Genomic DNA, 15,319 nt, shown 5'->3' on the forward strand with positions numbered 1-15,319 from the left:
CGATTCAATGATTTGAAATCGATACAGTAACTATTTAAAATACATTGACATTATTTTAAACTAAGTAATTAATCCCCTCTTTTTCCTCTTATCTTCTAAAAATTGCTAAATACCATGCACAAAAATGTAGTATTGATACAATTGATTATTTGCATAGCAAAACGATTCGATACCGATTATTTGCATTGCAAAAGGATACGATAACGAGTACATAATCAATGTTGCCGTTTTCATTTCGATATACTTCGATTGATGAAATTAAAATAGATTTTTCGATGCAGTTACTATATCGTTACACCCCTATTCGGCAGCCATAACAGCTAACCTGTGGAGCTTGTAGGTGTGCTATTTTAGAAAAATCGAAGAAACGACTGACATAGAAACATATCTTTTTCAGAAAACTGTCAGGATGTAGAAGATAACATTTCTAGAATCTGATCTCAGGTCAGAATGGGTTTTAAATCCATGCCTTCAGGCTGTCGGGGCGGCGTGGTGCCGCGGCCTCGGCGTCGCTGGCCCAGTCGAAGCGGTCCTCGGACTCCGCCACCCCCAGGCTGCCCTCCGCCAGGCTGTCCAGCTCCGTGGCGTTGGCCTCGTCTCGGTCCTCCTCCACGCTGATGGAGGGGGCGCTCAGGGCCACCGGCGGTGGTGGCGACGCCTGGCCACCGGCGGCGCCGCTGTCTTTGGAGTCACAGATGGTTTTGGCCGACTCGCAGCTGCTGAGGAGCTGCTCGCCGTCGCCCCCCCCGCCGCCCGTCTTGAGCGTCTCCGTGCTGCCCAGGGCCTCCTGCTGCGTGACGAGGGAGGCTGCGCCGTCTCCTCCTCCTTCACCGCCCGTCTCACCAGAGCTGCCGTGCCGGTGTCGAGGTGCCAGCGTCGGGGAGGAGTACGGAGATGGTGCCAGGCTAGGGGGTCGTAGGAGGTTCTGACCGTCGGTGGCAGCCCCGTGTTCAGGGAAAGGGCCTGGGTGGAGGTGGCCTGGTGGAGGAAATCATTGAATTGAAATGAGTCATGCAACAGTATAGAACTAGACACTGGTTTGGTTACGTTGGAAATGAGTCATGCAACAGTATAGAACTAGACAGTGGTTTGGTTACGTTGGAAATGAGTCATGCAACAGTATAGAACTAGACAGTGGTTTTGTTACGTTGGAAATGAGTCATGCAACAGTATAGAACTAGACAGTGGTTTTGTTACGTTGGAAATGAGTCATGCAACAGTATAGAACTAGGCAGTGGTTTTGTTACGTTGGAAATGAGTCATGCAACAGTATAGAACTAGACACTGGTTTGGTTACGTTGGAAATGAGTCATGCAACAGTATAGAACTAGGCACTGGTTTGGTTACGTTGGAAATGAGTCATGCATCAACAGTATAGCTTAATTTTTATATTACTACATTGGTACAGTAGCATCAGGGGTTCTCAACCTGGGGGTCAAATTATTTTGGGGGGAGCCCCCAGATTATACTAAAAAAGATATTTGGGAGACAGGATTCATGAGAGTACGGTACCTTCAGAGGGACCCTCCATGAAGACGGTGGGGGAGAGAGACATCACAGAGCTGCAGCCAGACTTTCCGCCTACGCTGTTGGAGTGTCTCAAGTACATGATGGACTGAACCTTCTCCTGGTACAGCTTACCATCTGACACACAGAGAAACCAGTTAAAACCTTCACCTGGTACGGGTTACCATCTGACACACAGAGAAACCAGTTAAAACCTTCACCTGGTACGGGTTACCATCTGACACACAGAGAAACCAGTTAAAACCTTCACCTGGTACGGGTTACCATGATCTGACACACAGAGAAACCAGTTAAAACCTTCACCTGGTACGGGTTACCATCTGACACACAGAGAAACCAGTTAAAACCTTCACCTGGTACGGGTTACCATCTGACACACAGAGAAACCAGTTAAAACCTTCACCTGGTACGGGTTACCATCTGACACACAGAGAAACCAGTTAAAACCTTCACCTGGTACGGGTTACCATCTGACACACAGAGAAACCAGTTAAAACCTTCACCTGGTACGGGTTACCATCTGACACACAGAGAAACCAGTTAAAACCTTCACCTGCACGGGTTACCATCTGACACACAGAGAAACCAGTTAAACCTTGTCCCAATGCCAAATGACTTGGGAATAGTGCTGCCACTCTCCATAATTACTGTTTTGATTAATGGATAAGCAGCTCTCTCTCTCTCTCTCTCTCTGTCTCTCTCTCTCTCCTCAGAGAATTACTGTGAACTCATTACAGGAATAGGGCATACTGTAGCAGTGGGTGTGGTTTTCTGGACTCAATCGGCCATTAATTTTTCCCCATAGAGATTTACAAAAATATTGATATCAATTATTTTAAGCCTAGAATCAAGCCATCCAGGATCCTGGTGAATCATGACCATAACACTTTGATTCTGTGATTTATTTTAAAAATAATATACTACATTTAACACCCCGATCGCCCGGGGTTATTTAATCCATTAAATCATAGCGCCCGGCGATTTATAGCAGCGGAGCACTTTTACCAACGGACTGGATGTTATCCTGGATGTGGCTGTAGCAGCTAAATGTAGCCAAAACACTCTTCGACAACAATGGGAGGTATGATTAAATTAGACGTTATGATTTAGATTTAGAGTTATTAACGTTTTAAGATTTTCGGTCTCGTCGGCTAAAAAGGGGGAGAACATTTTCGACGACGTCCCACTGTTACGCAACATCGAGTATTGCGCAACAGGCGCTCCTAGGCTGTGGAGCGATGCGATCGGTTGTGATATCAATAATCTCCTTTTTGATCAATCTTCGTCTGGGTGTTACTAATTGAAAAGACGGTGAACTTGGGGTGTTAATAAATACCCTTTGTTTATTCTTCACAGAATCAAAGGTGTTATGGTCATTGATTCTAGGCTTAAAATAATTGACCATTGATAAAATAAGCTCACAACGCGTTGTGAGCTTGTACGTAGATCGGCTATTTTCAGCATGCAACCAAGTTTAAAATTACTTATACTGGATCTCTTGTCCACTAGTCTCTTCCTATTTAGTCTTAAGTCATCATACTGTAGCTTAGTTTTCATTTAGTTTCCATTTAGTTTTTGTCAGTGGAAAAAGGTAGTCAACGAACATTTTCCGTCTTAGTTTTAGTTGACGAAATCAACACCGCTCTACTAGGGCTAGTCATTTTTACTAGTTGACTAGTTGCCTAGTTTACTAGTCGACTAGTAAACTAGTAAAAAAACGTTAGTTTTTATAAATTGTTGTACATTTAAAAACAGTGTACATTGGTGACTATAATGACTATGAATAATCTCTAATCTTGAGGCCTACAAAATCGTGGATTTTTTTTTTTTTTTTTATTCTTATCAACTAGTCAACTAGTACCAGCAAGGTCGACTAGTGGATTTACTAGTTAACTAGTCGACTAGTTGCTTAATGCCCTACGAGGCCAACCCACCTATATGGAGGGAGAAGTAGAAGCTGGTGGGGGTGTGGCAGACGTAGGTGTTAGTGGGCGGGTGGACCGCCAGGAGGAAGTTGTAGACCAATCGCAGCAGCTCCAAGTCCGGCGGAGAACCCAGCACTTCCTGGATGATTTTGACGAATGACAGACAGACTTCCTGCGGGATGGAAGTCAGATGCATGTCCTTGTGCTCCTGAAAGACAAGAAGATGCACAACCAAATTATCAGTGAAAGTTTTCAAGGTTGTTTTTTATTGTTACTTTATTGTCATTTTGTTTCCGCAATAAATGGAAAGGTGTGCTCCTCGGAGCAAGCCCCGCTAATTTGGTACTTGGAACTTTCATTGTATGACCTACAGTACAGTTCAAGAGCGCCACCATGAGGCCGATTTGAAAAGTGTAGGTTTGCATTTCTTCCTCAGGCCTAGTGGGAATGTGCAAGTTTCGCAGCAATCGGAAAGCTGCGTTCAGCATTCGAGACCTTTAGTTCAAAACAGGCCACTCCTGTAAACGTTGGAAGCGAATGTTAGCCAGTCAGTTTGGAATAATAGGAGAGAGATCCGTCTCGATAAATAGGCAGGAGAAGGGCGCACGCCAATATATTAATGAGGTGCTAAAGGCCTATGGTGGCCGGTAAGGTCTTCTTCAGGGAATGAATGGCGGATGCAACAATGAAATAATAACGAATAGCAACAACAACAGTACGAAAAATAGCAAAGTGGGTACGTTAGTCATAGCACTTTGATGTGCTTGAAGGTGCCGTGTACATCCTACTTCTGAATATGATCGTGTGCACGGCACAGTATATGCGTATAATGTATTTACAGTTTTACACCAATACATTTTGAACACTGGACATTTTTCTGACCTGTAACACCTGGCAGGTGAGCAGGAAGCGATGCACCACCTGGGCCTTGAGGAACTGGCGGATGTTGAACACCTGCTGAGGGTGGTGTACCCTGATGAGGATCTCCAGGGCAGCCAGCAGGGTCTCCCACACTCCACACTGAGGGGAACACAACAGAGGAAACATCTATGAGCAGGGTGTCCCACACTCCACACTGAGAATCAGGCTGGATTTGGGCTGTGTGAACCGGGCCTAAAAGGTATTCACAGATGTATGTTTTTACCTCAGCCTTGGCCCAGATCTTCCAGTCCAGCAGGACCTCGGAGAGGAGCCTGATATCTAGAACCACGGCGGTGGAGTCGGCATCCAGACGAAACTGTCCGTCTTCCCCCAGAGTGAGGATAGGCCCGCTGCAACACCCGTCCAGCAGGGTCTAGGGAGGGAGGGAGATCACATAAGCACAGTATTATTACTCGCACAAGCAGAGCTCAGTGGCCTTGTGGTTATAGTGTACGCCCTGAGACTGGGAGGTCGGGGGTTCGATCCCCGGCCGGGTCATACCCCAAAGACTCTAAAAATGGGACCCAGTGCCTCCCTGCTTGGCACTCAGCATCAAGGGTTGGATTGGCTGCATACATGTGATGATGTATGATGATTGGAGCGCCCCTCGGGTGTGATTTTTATTGATTACTTGTCAAATAAATGTCATCAGTGTTTATATTGCGCATACTGTAGCCGTTTTCTCTTTGGGCTTGAACGCGTCTTACAGCTCCTTGAAGCTATATCTATTATTTTATTTTATACATTCTACTAGCACAGTGCTTGTCAAATGTCATCAAAAACACTAAAACATGCTGCTAGTCATTATTATCTCTGTGCTTTATGGAGTACTACAGTATACTCAGAGTGCTCTGTCAGAACCGATGCCTGTTCATTTCCCCTGAGAGAGAGCCTGTCTCTATTGATCAAGCTCTGCCATTTGTTAAGCTGACCGGCGGCTCCACTGCGGTTGGACATAAAACCTGGCACTCCTTCAGGACTGACGTACGTAGCAGAGCAGCTCTCGGATCTTACAGCCGGTTGCATTAAACCCATTTAGGCCTGACGTCGAAATAAAATAAAAACATTAGTTCTGAAAGAATATACATTCAAAGATTTGTGCCGCATTTTTACGATTTTTCAAAAATAGCAGACCTAGTTAAGTATACATGATGCTTAAATCACCAAAAGGGGTTCCCGACATGAATGGGTTAACATCCAATTGCATTAACATTCGGCGCAGTGCTTTCAGTATTGTCGTAAACAACACAAATACGTTTTGATGAGATAAACACAAAATGTGATGACAGTGTGACTTTTCAATGTGTCAAATCAGCTTGAAAACGTATTTAGTTTGCAGTGAAAACCATTAAAATGTGCAAATAGACACTCTTTAGAAGTGCAAGTATACAGTAGCTTGCCATGTTTTCAGTATGAATGTGTGTGGGGGTGTAAGCTGTCTGAACCCTTTATGCCTATTCTGGGCATGTAATAACAGGTGAACATTTGCAGGGAAATAGCAGATCTACAAGCTCACACCACAGCATGAGAGATGTTGCGAGCTGTAGATCAGCCTATTTTTGGCAAAAGAGATGTGGGTACGTCAGTCAACAAAGAACAGTATATATCAAGGGTTGAAGTGGTTAAGTATGAAATTATGAATGTGTGTGAGTATAATTGTGCAAGTATACATACATTACAGTACATGGTAAATGGTGCATTTAAATAGCGCCTTTAATCCAAGGCGCTTTACATAGATTCACCCATTCACACACACATTCATACACCGATGGCAGCGGAAACCAGGCAAGGCACCAACCAGCACATCAGGAGCAATTAGGGGTTCAGTGTCTTGCTCAAGGACACTTCGACACTAGCCTCTGTAATCCAGACGGGTTCGAACTGTCAACCGGCCACGCTACTCATAGTGGCTGTGGCCTCACTACTACTGGGTCTGAAAACCCAACACACCAGAACGAAACAAAACCAGAGGTGCCGTGTGTCCAATCAGACAGATTACATTTCAGCAAAACAACCATGGATCAGCTCGATTGCAACCACAGCCTCAGGGTCAAACTAGAAAAAGTGCCCTTCGGGGCACAGGTCTCCACCAGGGCAGGTCAGGTTGTGGCCTCCTGGTGGCGCTATAATAGGCCAATGTGAAAAGGGTGCCATTTGTACTTATGCCTTTGATGGCAATTGGATGATTTGAGGCATTTTGTTCCAAAAACGTGTTTTGCAAAAATCCACCTGTTGGTGGCGCTATAGCAGGCCAATGTGAAAAGGGTGGGATATATTCCTCAGCCTAGTAGGAAAGTGTGTGAAAGATTTCTAAACTCCGCTGCAAAAACAACAAGCTTGCTATTACCACTAGCAGTTTCCATCAGAGAATTCTACACTTTCAAAGACATAAAATTCACATTCAGAAACTCTTTACTTCACTTATTTTCATCGGTGTGGATTTCCCCAAGGCACATTTCACAGTTCAAGCACAGTACACACTGCGCCTGTTAGTTGGTGCCAGCACCGCTTCAGAGAGTCAAACTTCAGAATCCATCAATCTCACTGTAACCGATAAACATAGCGGTTGAAACTACACTTTTATATTGTGTAAGACAAGCACCGCGCTGCGCGCCAGATCGTTTGGCTCATGTGGTCGTAATTAGGAACGTCTCACAGAATCACTTGGCGCAGCAGACCTCTTTCTAACAGTATACACCACATCATTAATGACTCACGGCATTGTGTCAGTGAGCCCGAGTATAAATGCCCAAGAGCTAAGAGCCATAGCTTGTCTTCTTATACAGTTTAAGCTTAGTCACTTAAGGCCTATTTTTTATTTGTTTTTGAGCGGTGGCACACCGTCTCCAATGCACAGCTACTGTATGTGTCTGTCCGTCCGTTTGAGTACGGAGCTGAAAATGTCTGTCTGAGTAGGACCTTTGACCCCTGTCTGAGTAGGACCTTTGACCCCTGTCTGAGTAGGACCTTTGACCCCTGTCTGAGTAATATGTAATGACTCACAGATCTGGAGATTGTCATCCTTAGAGGTAAAATAATGGTAAAAAGCAACACCACAGCACCAACCCACAAAGTAAGTGTGTGTGTGCGTGTAAATGGTAAATGGTGCATTTATATAGCACCTTTATCCAAGGCGCTTTACATAGATTGTGCATAAATTCACCCATTCACACACACATTCATACACCGATGGCGGCGGAAACCATACAAGGCACCAACCAAGGCGACTGTGGCTCAAGAGGTAGAGCAGGTCGTCCAATGATCCATGGGTCGGCGGTTCGAATCCCGGCTCCTCCTGTCTACATGTCGAAGTGTCCTTGAGCAAGACACTGAACCCCAAATTGCTCCCGATGTGCTGGTTGGTGCCTTGCATGGCTTCCGCTGCAATCGGTGTATGAATGTGTGTGTGAATGGGTGAATGTAATGCACAATCTATGTAAAGCGCCTTGGATAAAGGCGCTATATAAATGCACCATTTACCATTTACCAGCACATCGGGAGCAATTTGGGGTTCAGTGTCTTGCTCAAGGACACTTCGACACTAACTCTTCGGGAGCCCACAGGGTTTGAACTGGCAACCTTGCGGTTACCATCCAGCCACTCTACCCCTGAGCCACCGTCGGCCCCACCGCTGTGTGTGTGTGTGTGTGTGTGTGTGTGTGTGTGTGTTAGGGCATTCACTAGTCATTTTTACTAGTTGACTAGTTGCCTAGTTTTCTAGTCGACTAGTTGTTTAACTACTAATATGTAATGTGTTTTTTTGGGGGAAATAAATACTTGCACATTTAAAAACTGTGTACATTGGTGACTATAACTATAATCTACCTGGTGTTGAGGCCTACAAAATCAGGGGGAAAAAAAACTAAAAAAAAACTTAAAAAAAACTAGTCGACTAGTAAACTAGTCAACTGGTAGTTGCTTAATGCCCTAGTGTGTGTGTGTGTGTGTGTGTACGTACAGTGCGTGCACTGTGTGTACAGTGCACACACATATGGACACAGCGTGCAGAGAAAACAAAGTCTGTGACTCACTTTCAGCATGTGGTATCCTACGATGCACTTGGCCTTGATAAGGACCTGGTGGATCATGGAGTATCCGTGGTACCGGTCCATCTCGTGGATGCGGTGCTGGTTGATCCGGGACAGGGACAGCAGCACCTGCAGGGCCAGGGCCTGGGTCGTCTCACAGTCACTGAGCTCCACCGCCTGGAGGGTACCGAGGGAGAGAGAAGAACGCACCAGAACACACTGTCCATTAGCCGACCAGGAACACCGTCTGCCAGCTAATTAACCCATTTTGGTGTTAGCATTATGCTATAGCTATTGAAAAATAGCAGATCTACAAGCTCATAGCGCTACAAGCTTGTAGGTCTGCCATTTCTTTTAAAGTCGAAGAACGACATAGAAACATAGCTTTTTCAGAAAACTGTCAGGATGTAGAAGACATTTTTAGAATCTGATCTCAGGTCAGAATGGGTTAAAGTTTGTATAACTTCACGTCATTAAGAACAATAGTGAGCCACGGTGTTCTCGACAACTCAACATGTTTTCTGGCAAAAGAAATTGAGTTTGTTTTAATAAATGTTTGTTCAAAACAGCACAGCCTGGACATGGAAGGAAAAAAAAACCTAAAAAACGACAGGGTGCAGATTTGACCGGTGTGAAGTGAGTGGTGCAACTCCATGTGGGGGTCCACACCGGAAATTCCTGACCGTGTGGGGGTCCCTCTTAGAGTTCTCAAACTCTGCCCGAACCCGACCCGACATTTTAGGGCCGGGCCGGGCCTAAAATGTATGCTAATCAGTAGGGCCGGGCCGGGGCCGGGCCTAGGGCTCCATGAAAAAAAATATATATATTGAATTTGTTTAGAATAATAAAAATAATTGTTCTGTCTGTTTGTGTATTTATCTATTATGAAGATGGTGCTGACTGGCGTTTCACTTTTACTCTGTGTAGAGTTCTCAAATTCTGCACAAACCCGACCAGGCCCGACCCAACACAACGTTTTAGGGCTGGGTCGGGCCTAAAATCTATGCTAATTAGTCGGGCCGGGCCGGGCCTATGGCCTGTTCAGTTAGGGCCCAGTTAGGGCCGGGCCTTAATTTTCGGGCCCGATGAGAACTCTAGTCCCTCCCTCTACTGTACTGTACTGTCACTTTACTGTAATGTACTGTACTGACACAGTCATACAGTTAACAAGTGCGTGTGCGTTTGTGTAGTGTTAGGTTGCGCACAGGTGGTGAAAAACAACCATGCTGTTTTCGTGCTCAGACCCACCCAGCCACCCAGCCAGCCAAACCCACACACAGCTCCGTAAGGGAGTGGTTGCACCACTCAAAAAAAGGGGGGATATCTTGCCTGTGCAAAGAGGTAGACAAAGGTTCCGGTGCCTCCGATCTTGTGCAGAACACTCTGCAAGCCCTGGGTCTCGGTGGGGAGCAGGGTCCTGAGAGACTGGGGGTCCATGGCGCCACACTGGACCTCCTTGGAACTGAACGGGCGCTGGGTGACCACCGTCTTAGCCTGGCCCTTCATCCTGATGACGGGCTCGTAGATGGTGTAGAGTCTGGGACTGCTCGGAGCGTAGACCACCGCCAAACACTCCTGTCCAAGAACAAGGACGTTTTTTTTTTAATACATTTTTATGCCATGATTTTGCAACAGTTTTTTCACCCAGTGTCAATTATCTAATGTAATTCTGGGCGCTACACTTCCTCTGCCAACCTGGGGGGGCAGCGGACTGACCTCATGCTTCCTTCTATGCAGGAGTCCAAGTCGCTCCTTTACACCTGACAGGGGGGAGTTTCCCCGGGCCGGACGTAGCGTGTGGAACTTTAGGAACACGTTATAGAGCGTCGCAGTCCCGCCCCCTTTCAGAACGACGAGTGGCCTAGGAAATTAAACCCAATGCATTTCTCCCATAGGATTTTCTTTAAGTATTTATTTAAAGACGGTTACGCCGCAGACAAAGCCAACTCGGATCGTGACAAATCATGACAATGAACACAATGTTTTGGGCCGATCAAATAATTTATAAGAAGAAAATAAAAACAAATAGTGTTGTCTCCTGCCTTTATTTTCTTCTTTCTAATGATTTGATCGGCCCAAAATATTGTGTTCATTGTCATGATTTGTCACGATCCGAGTTGGCGTTGTCCGCGGCGTAACCGTCTTTAAATAAATACTTAAGGGAGAAATGCATTGCATTTCATTTCCTGGGCCACTCGTCGTTCTGAAAGGGGGAGGGACTGCGACGCTCTATTCCGACCACTTCCTTTCCCCTCCATCAGGCTGGCCAGGGGGAGGCAGTTTAGAGACCAGGATTACTGCATGTTTTTTGTGAGGTTACCTACGCTAGGGGACACGGGGAGAACATGCAAACTCCACACAGAAAGTCCCTTTGGCCAAACCCGCCTCGGGTATGGGCACTGATGACGCGGAGGAGAGAACACGCCCCCAGTGCCCACAGCGTCCCCAGTGGGAATCGAACCCAGGACCTTCTAGCTGTGAGGCGACAGCACTACCGACTGTGTCACCGTGCCCCTAACACAAGGAGTGTTTGAGATGTTTCATATTTGAATTCTGGAAATTGCTTGATATGTTATCGTTACTCTACTAGAACTTTAATTGGGGAAAAAAAATTAATACCAATTTATAAACAAACAAAAAAAATCAGATTCTGTGATTAGACTAAAGGTCTCGCATTAAAGATTTTCATATCAAGGACCCCAAAATTAAAATACATTTGGCCACGGACTCAATTGAACATATTTTGTGGCAAGGCCATCCCCCTATGGACTGGCTTCCTTAATTATATATTTCACTGTGTAAATTATAAATTAAGTAGTGATAACATGACAACACTGTCTCGATTCTTTTCTTCAATAACACATTTCTAATTTTGACATGAATGTATGTTATGTTTTCAGTGTGCACTGCAGTGAAGGTTTTCTTGAAGACTGAAACAACTAACAACTAAAAATAGGCCATCTAACAAGCTCACAATGCGATAGCCTATTTTTGGTGCCAGGACACACTTCTATAGAAGGCAATGCTGACTTCTATGGATTCACAGATGACTAAAATCAGTCGTGGCGACTGAGAACTTCAATCCATTCTATGATCATAAATAATCCTCCTCCTCCTCCTCCTCCTCCTCCTCCTCCTCCTCCTCCTCCTCCTCCTCCTCCTCCCCCTCCTCCCCCCCCCCCCTCCTCCTCCTCCCCCTCCTTACAACGAGTGCCGTCGTATCCACGTCTTTGTTCTTCATCAGCAGCTCCCGTACGTGTTCACATTTCAGTCCTTCCTGGGTGACGTATTTGGAGAAGGTGGCGCTGGGCGTGCCGTACTTGCAGGGCATGATGGAGGTGAGGTCAGGGCCGCTGGCGTAGAGGTAGAAGGCCTCCTCAGAGCCTATTCGAGAACCTGGATAAGAAGTACGAGCACACACAGGGAAGGGGAAAGTGTCATGTGATCAGTCTCTTTTTCCACCCACCCCTGAAAAAGTAGGCGATGGGGAGGGAGTGCTGCCGTCTCTTTCTAGGCCAAAGCAGGACTCACCACTGCAGACTGACTGCCAAAGGAATGTCTGCTTTGGATAAGAAAATAATCTCTGAAGTAAACAAAGGCTTATGGCATTAACACGTTTTGTTCCACGAGATAATCATCTTACGACACAGGCAATTAATGCGGATGCTAAAAAACACCTTCTAAAGCCTAACCAAAGTTTTCTGGAAAAACCTTTATTTTTGATTCAAGAAGTCTATGGGGCTTTGTGCATAAATCCTGGTGCCTGGGGTGACGGGGGCATTGCTAAGCAACCAGACCAATGTTAAACACTTCACTGTCAGCTGGGGACGCCCCCCCCCCCCAAAAAAAAATAATCAACCCACAGGTTGAGAAGCACCGCCGTATGATCCTCTGGTACAATTAGCAGTCCTTGTATTTTATTTTTTCCAGGAGTTATGTGTTCCAACCACAACAGAGGTTCACAGGTCGAGAATGCATGGCCGCATCAGCGAGGTCATGCACGCATTGCACGGCCAATTAGAGGCAACAAGGGAAGTGTTCTGTACGACTGCCTCGGAGGAATGCCCAGAATCTCCAGCATGCTGCGCGCCACATTGGCAACGGCCTTGCAAAGAGAGACGCACTGTAAGAAGACTGGCTTACAAAACAAAACGTCACCATGTACGTGAGAGAGAGGCTAGCGTTTGACCACTTTCAATCTGGCGCCTCTATTTTGTATAGTCATTAGTAATAAGGAAAAACGTCTTCAAAAGCTCTGCAAGCCACGAACAAGCTCACCGTGTATCACATTATGATGCATTGCAGATCGGCCATTTTGACACCATCATACAAAATTACAAATTATTATGAAATAGGGTTTTAAGTGGCCAACATGTCAGGGGCATCACCTCTGAATTAAGACTGATGGGCTGATGTTGAAATGGACGATTTAAAATAATTCAGAGGCATCCATTTACCGGTAGAGCGCACCATTGAGGCCCCGTTCCAACATAACTTGGGGGATTTAAGCCAGATGGCGAGCATGCACTTAAAAGGTATAAAAAGGGGGGATAGATCATGAAGGTGATGGCCTGGCCTGGCCTGAGGGGGATTAAGAGTGGGAGGGCTTATGATAAGCATGCTTCCAGCTAGAACAACACCAGAGGACTCCTACCACCAAGTACTGTAGACCTAAGTACCATTTTGAGATATAATTGTACTTTACTTGAGTATTAACCCATTCTGACCTGAGATCAGATTCATACGAGGTTTCCACTGGACACACACTGGTCTGATTAACCCATTCTTTTTTTTTTATATATATTTTTTATCCCACGATTTTGTAACCCATTTTTCACCCCTGTGTCAATCATCTAATGTGATCCTGGGCTCTACACACCCTCCGCCAACCTGGGGAGAGCAACGGACTTAACTCATGCTTCCTTCATGCTTGAGTGTCCAAGTTGCTCCTTTACACCTGACAGGGGGGAGTTTCCCTGGTTGATTAAAAACGTCTAGTCCACTACATTTCAGAGGCAAATATTGTAGTTTTCCTCCACTACATTTATTTGAAAACTTTAGCTACTAGTTACCTTGATTATTTTTTACAAAACATACATTGAAAACTTCAGCCCTATATATACATTTCGGCCTACAAACTCACAATGCGCCGCGCCACATTGTGAGCTTTTGGTACTTTTAAGTACATTTTTATGCCAGCACATTTGTACTCATTTGTACTTCAAATGTACTCAAGTACATTTCGAATTTCCAGGACTTTTTACTACTTCCGGGAGTAGTTCTACATTGCAGTATTGATCATTTAACTTAACCCATTCTGGGCGGGAACCCCTTTTGGTATTGGCATTATGTCGTGCTTTAGCTATTGAAAAATAGCAGATCTACAAGCTCGTAGCGCGCCACCGAGTGGCGCGCTACGAGCGGTGGCGCGCTACGAGCTTGTGGGTCTACTATTTTTGAAAAATCGAAGAACGACTGACATAGAAACATAGCTTTTTCAGAAAACTGTCAGGATGTAGAAGACATTTTTAGAATCTGATCTCAGGTCAGAATGGTAACAAACATGAGTACTTTTTTCCACCACCACTGAGTCGTACCGTTGAACAGGAGGACGGTGCCCATGTTCCAGAGAGCTCCCTGCTTACCGTTGAACAGGAGGACGGTGCCCATGTTCCAGAGAGCTCCCTGCTTACCGTTGAACAGGAGGACGGTGCCCATGTTCCAGAGAGCTCCCTGCTTCAGCAGCTCTTCAGACGAGGGCATGCAGTGTCCCAGCATGCAGAACGTCTTGTTGCTGTCCGACGACAGACTGGACTTCCTGGGCAGCGTGTAGTCCAGAGACACCTCACAGCGCCTGTTGTCCACACGCACGCACACACAGAGCACGCACGCACACACAGAGCACGCACGCACACACAGAGCACACACAGAGCACACACACACGCACGCACACACACACACACACACACACACACACACACACACACACACACACACACACACACACACACACACACACACACACACACACACACACACACACACACACACACACACACACACACACACACACACACACACACAGAGTTAGCGGTATTACGTTGTCGTTTTAGATGTTATTAATGGCCGGGTTTCCCAAAGGAAATATGCATAATGAGTATTAGGGATGGAGCTCGTTAATTTTGATTGATTAACGATCACCTTATCGATCAGGCTTATCGAGCCGGGTTTTTATCGAGCCCACTATCGAGCATTTTTTTATTATTTTGTGGAAAGACAGGAGACAATAAATTCAGAACAGAACCAGTATCTTTTACTACCAGGGCCTTCAAATACAGTACATTTCTAACGGGCAATTGACCTTTTTACCAATAAAATAATATTAAAGAAACTGTTGAACTTAAAAGTGTTATTTTGCTTACCCCGACAGCGCTGTTTGGCAGGTATCAATAGACTTTTAGACGGACATGTTTGTGCCAGCATGGATGATTACATTTATTTCCCTAGCCTCTAGCCATGATTGTTTGAACATGACGTCATGGAACACTATGCTCGATAACAGGCTTGATAAGCCCAAAGCGTATTGATAACGGTTACTCAATAAGCTTGTTATGAGTATGCCTGTGGTTCTTCTCAACAAAACGCCCTTTCACTGTGAACATAGATATTCCGTGCATAGATTTTTATTTTATTTTTATTTGGATCTCTTTTAGCCTTTCGTCTAATCTTCCAAGAGTCCAGAAATAAATTAAAACATAACAAAATACATTATATTACATTACAAAATAGTACATTTTGTAGTTCAAATTGCACTGATGCTAAACGACAGCAGTGAGTCAAATGTTACAGCGTAATAAAAAAATACCTCAACTCATACAGCTGCACACACTCACGCACACACAGGCACAGCATATGCCT

General features: G+C 45.3%; 1 protein-coding gene across 1 annotated transcript in view; it reads right to left on the reverse strand.

The window, feature by feature from the left end:
* The window catches only part of lyst (lysosomal trafficking regulator), a 147,308-nt gene that overhangs the window by 49,328 nt on the left and 82,661 nt on the right, over window positions 1–15,319 (reverse strand). The window contains 9 exon segments of the mRNA XM_083774566.1: window positions 470–978; window positions 1,513–1,644; window positions 3,462–3,660; window positions 4,335–4,472; window positions 4,597–4,746; window positions 8,405–8,578; window positions 9,731–9,976; window positions 11,607–11,797; window positions 14,095–14,255. Of these exon segments, the coding sequence (XP_083630692.1) occupies window positions 470–978; window positions 1,513–1,644; window positions 3,462–3,660; window positions 4,335–4,472; window positions 4,597–4,746; window positions 8,405–8,578; window positions 9,731–9,976; window positions 11,607–11,797; window positions 14,095–14,255 (1,900 nt within the window).

This window comes from Protomyctophum parallelum, assembly GCF_964188405.1.
Source record: "Protomyctophum parallelum genome assembly, chromosome: 10".
In the NCBI taxonomy this organism is placed as follows: Eukaryota; Metazoa; Chordata; class Actinopteri; order Myctophiformes; family Myctophidae; genus Protomyctophum; species Protomyctophum parallelum.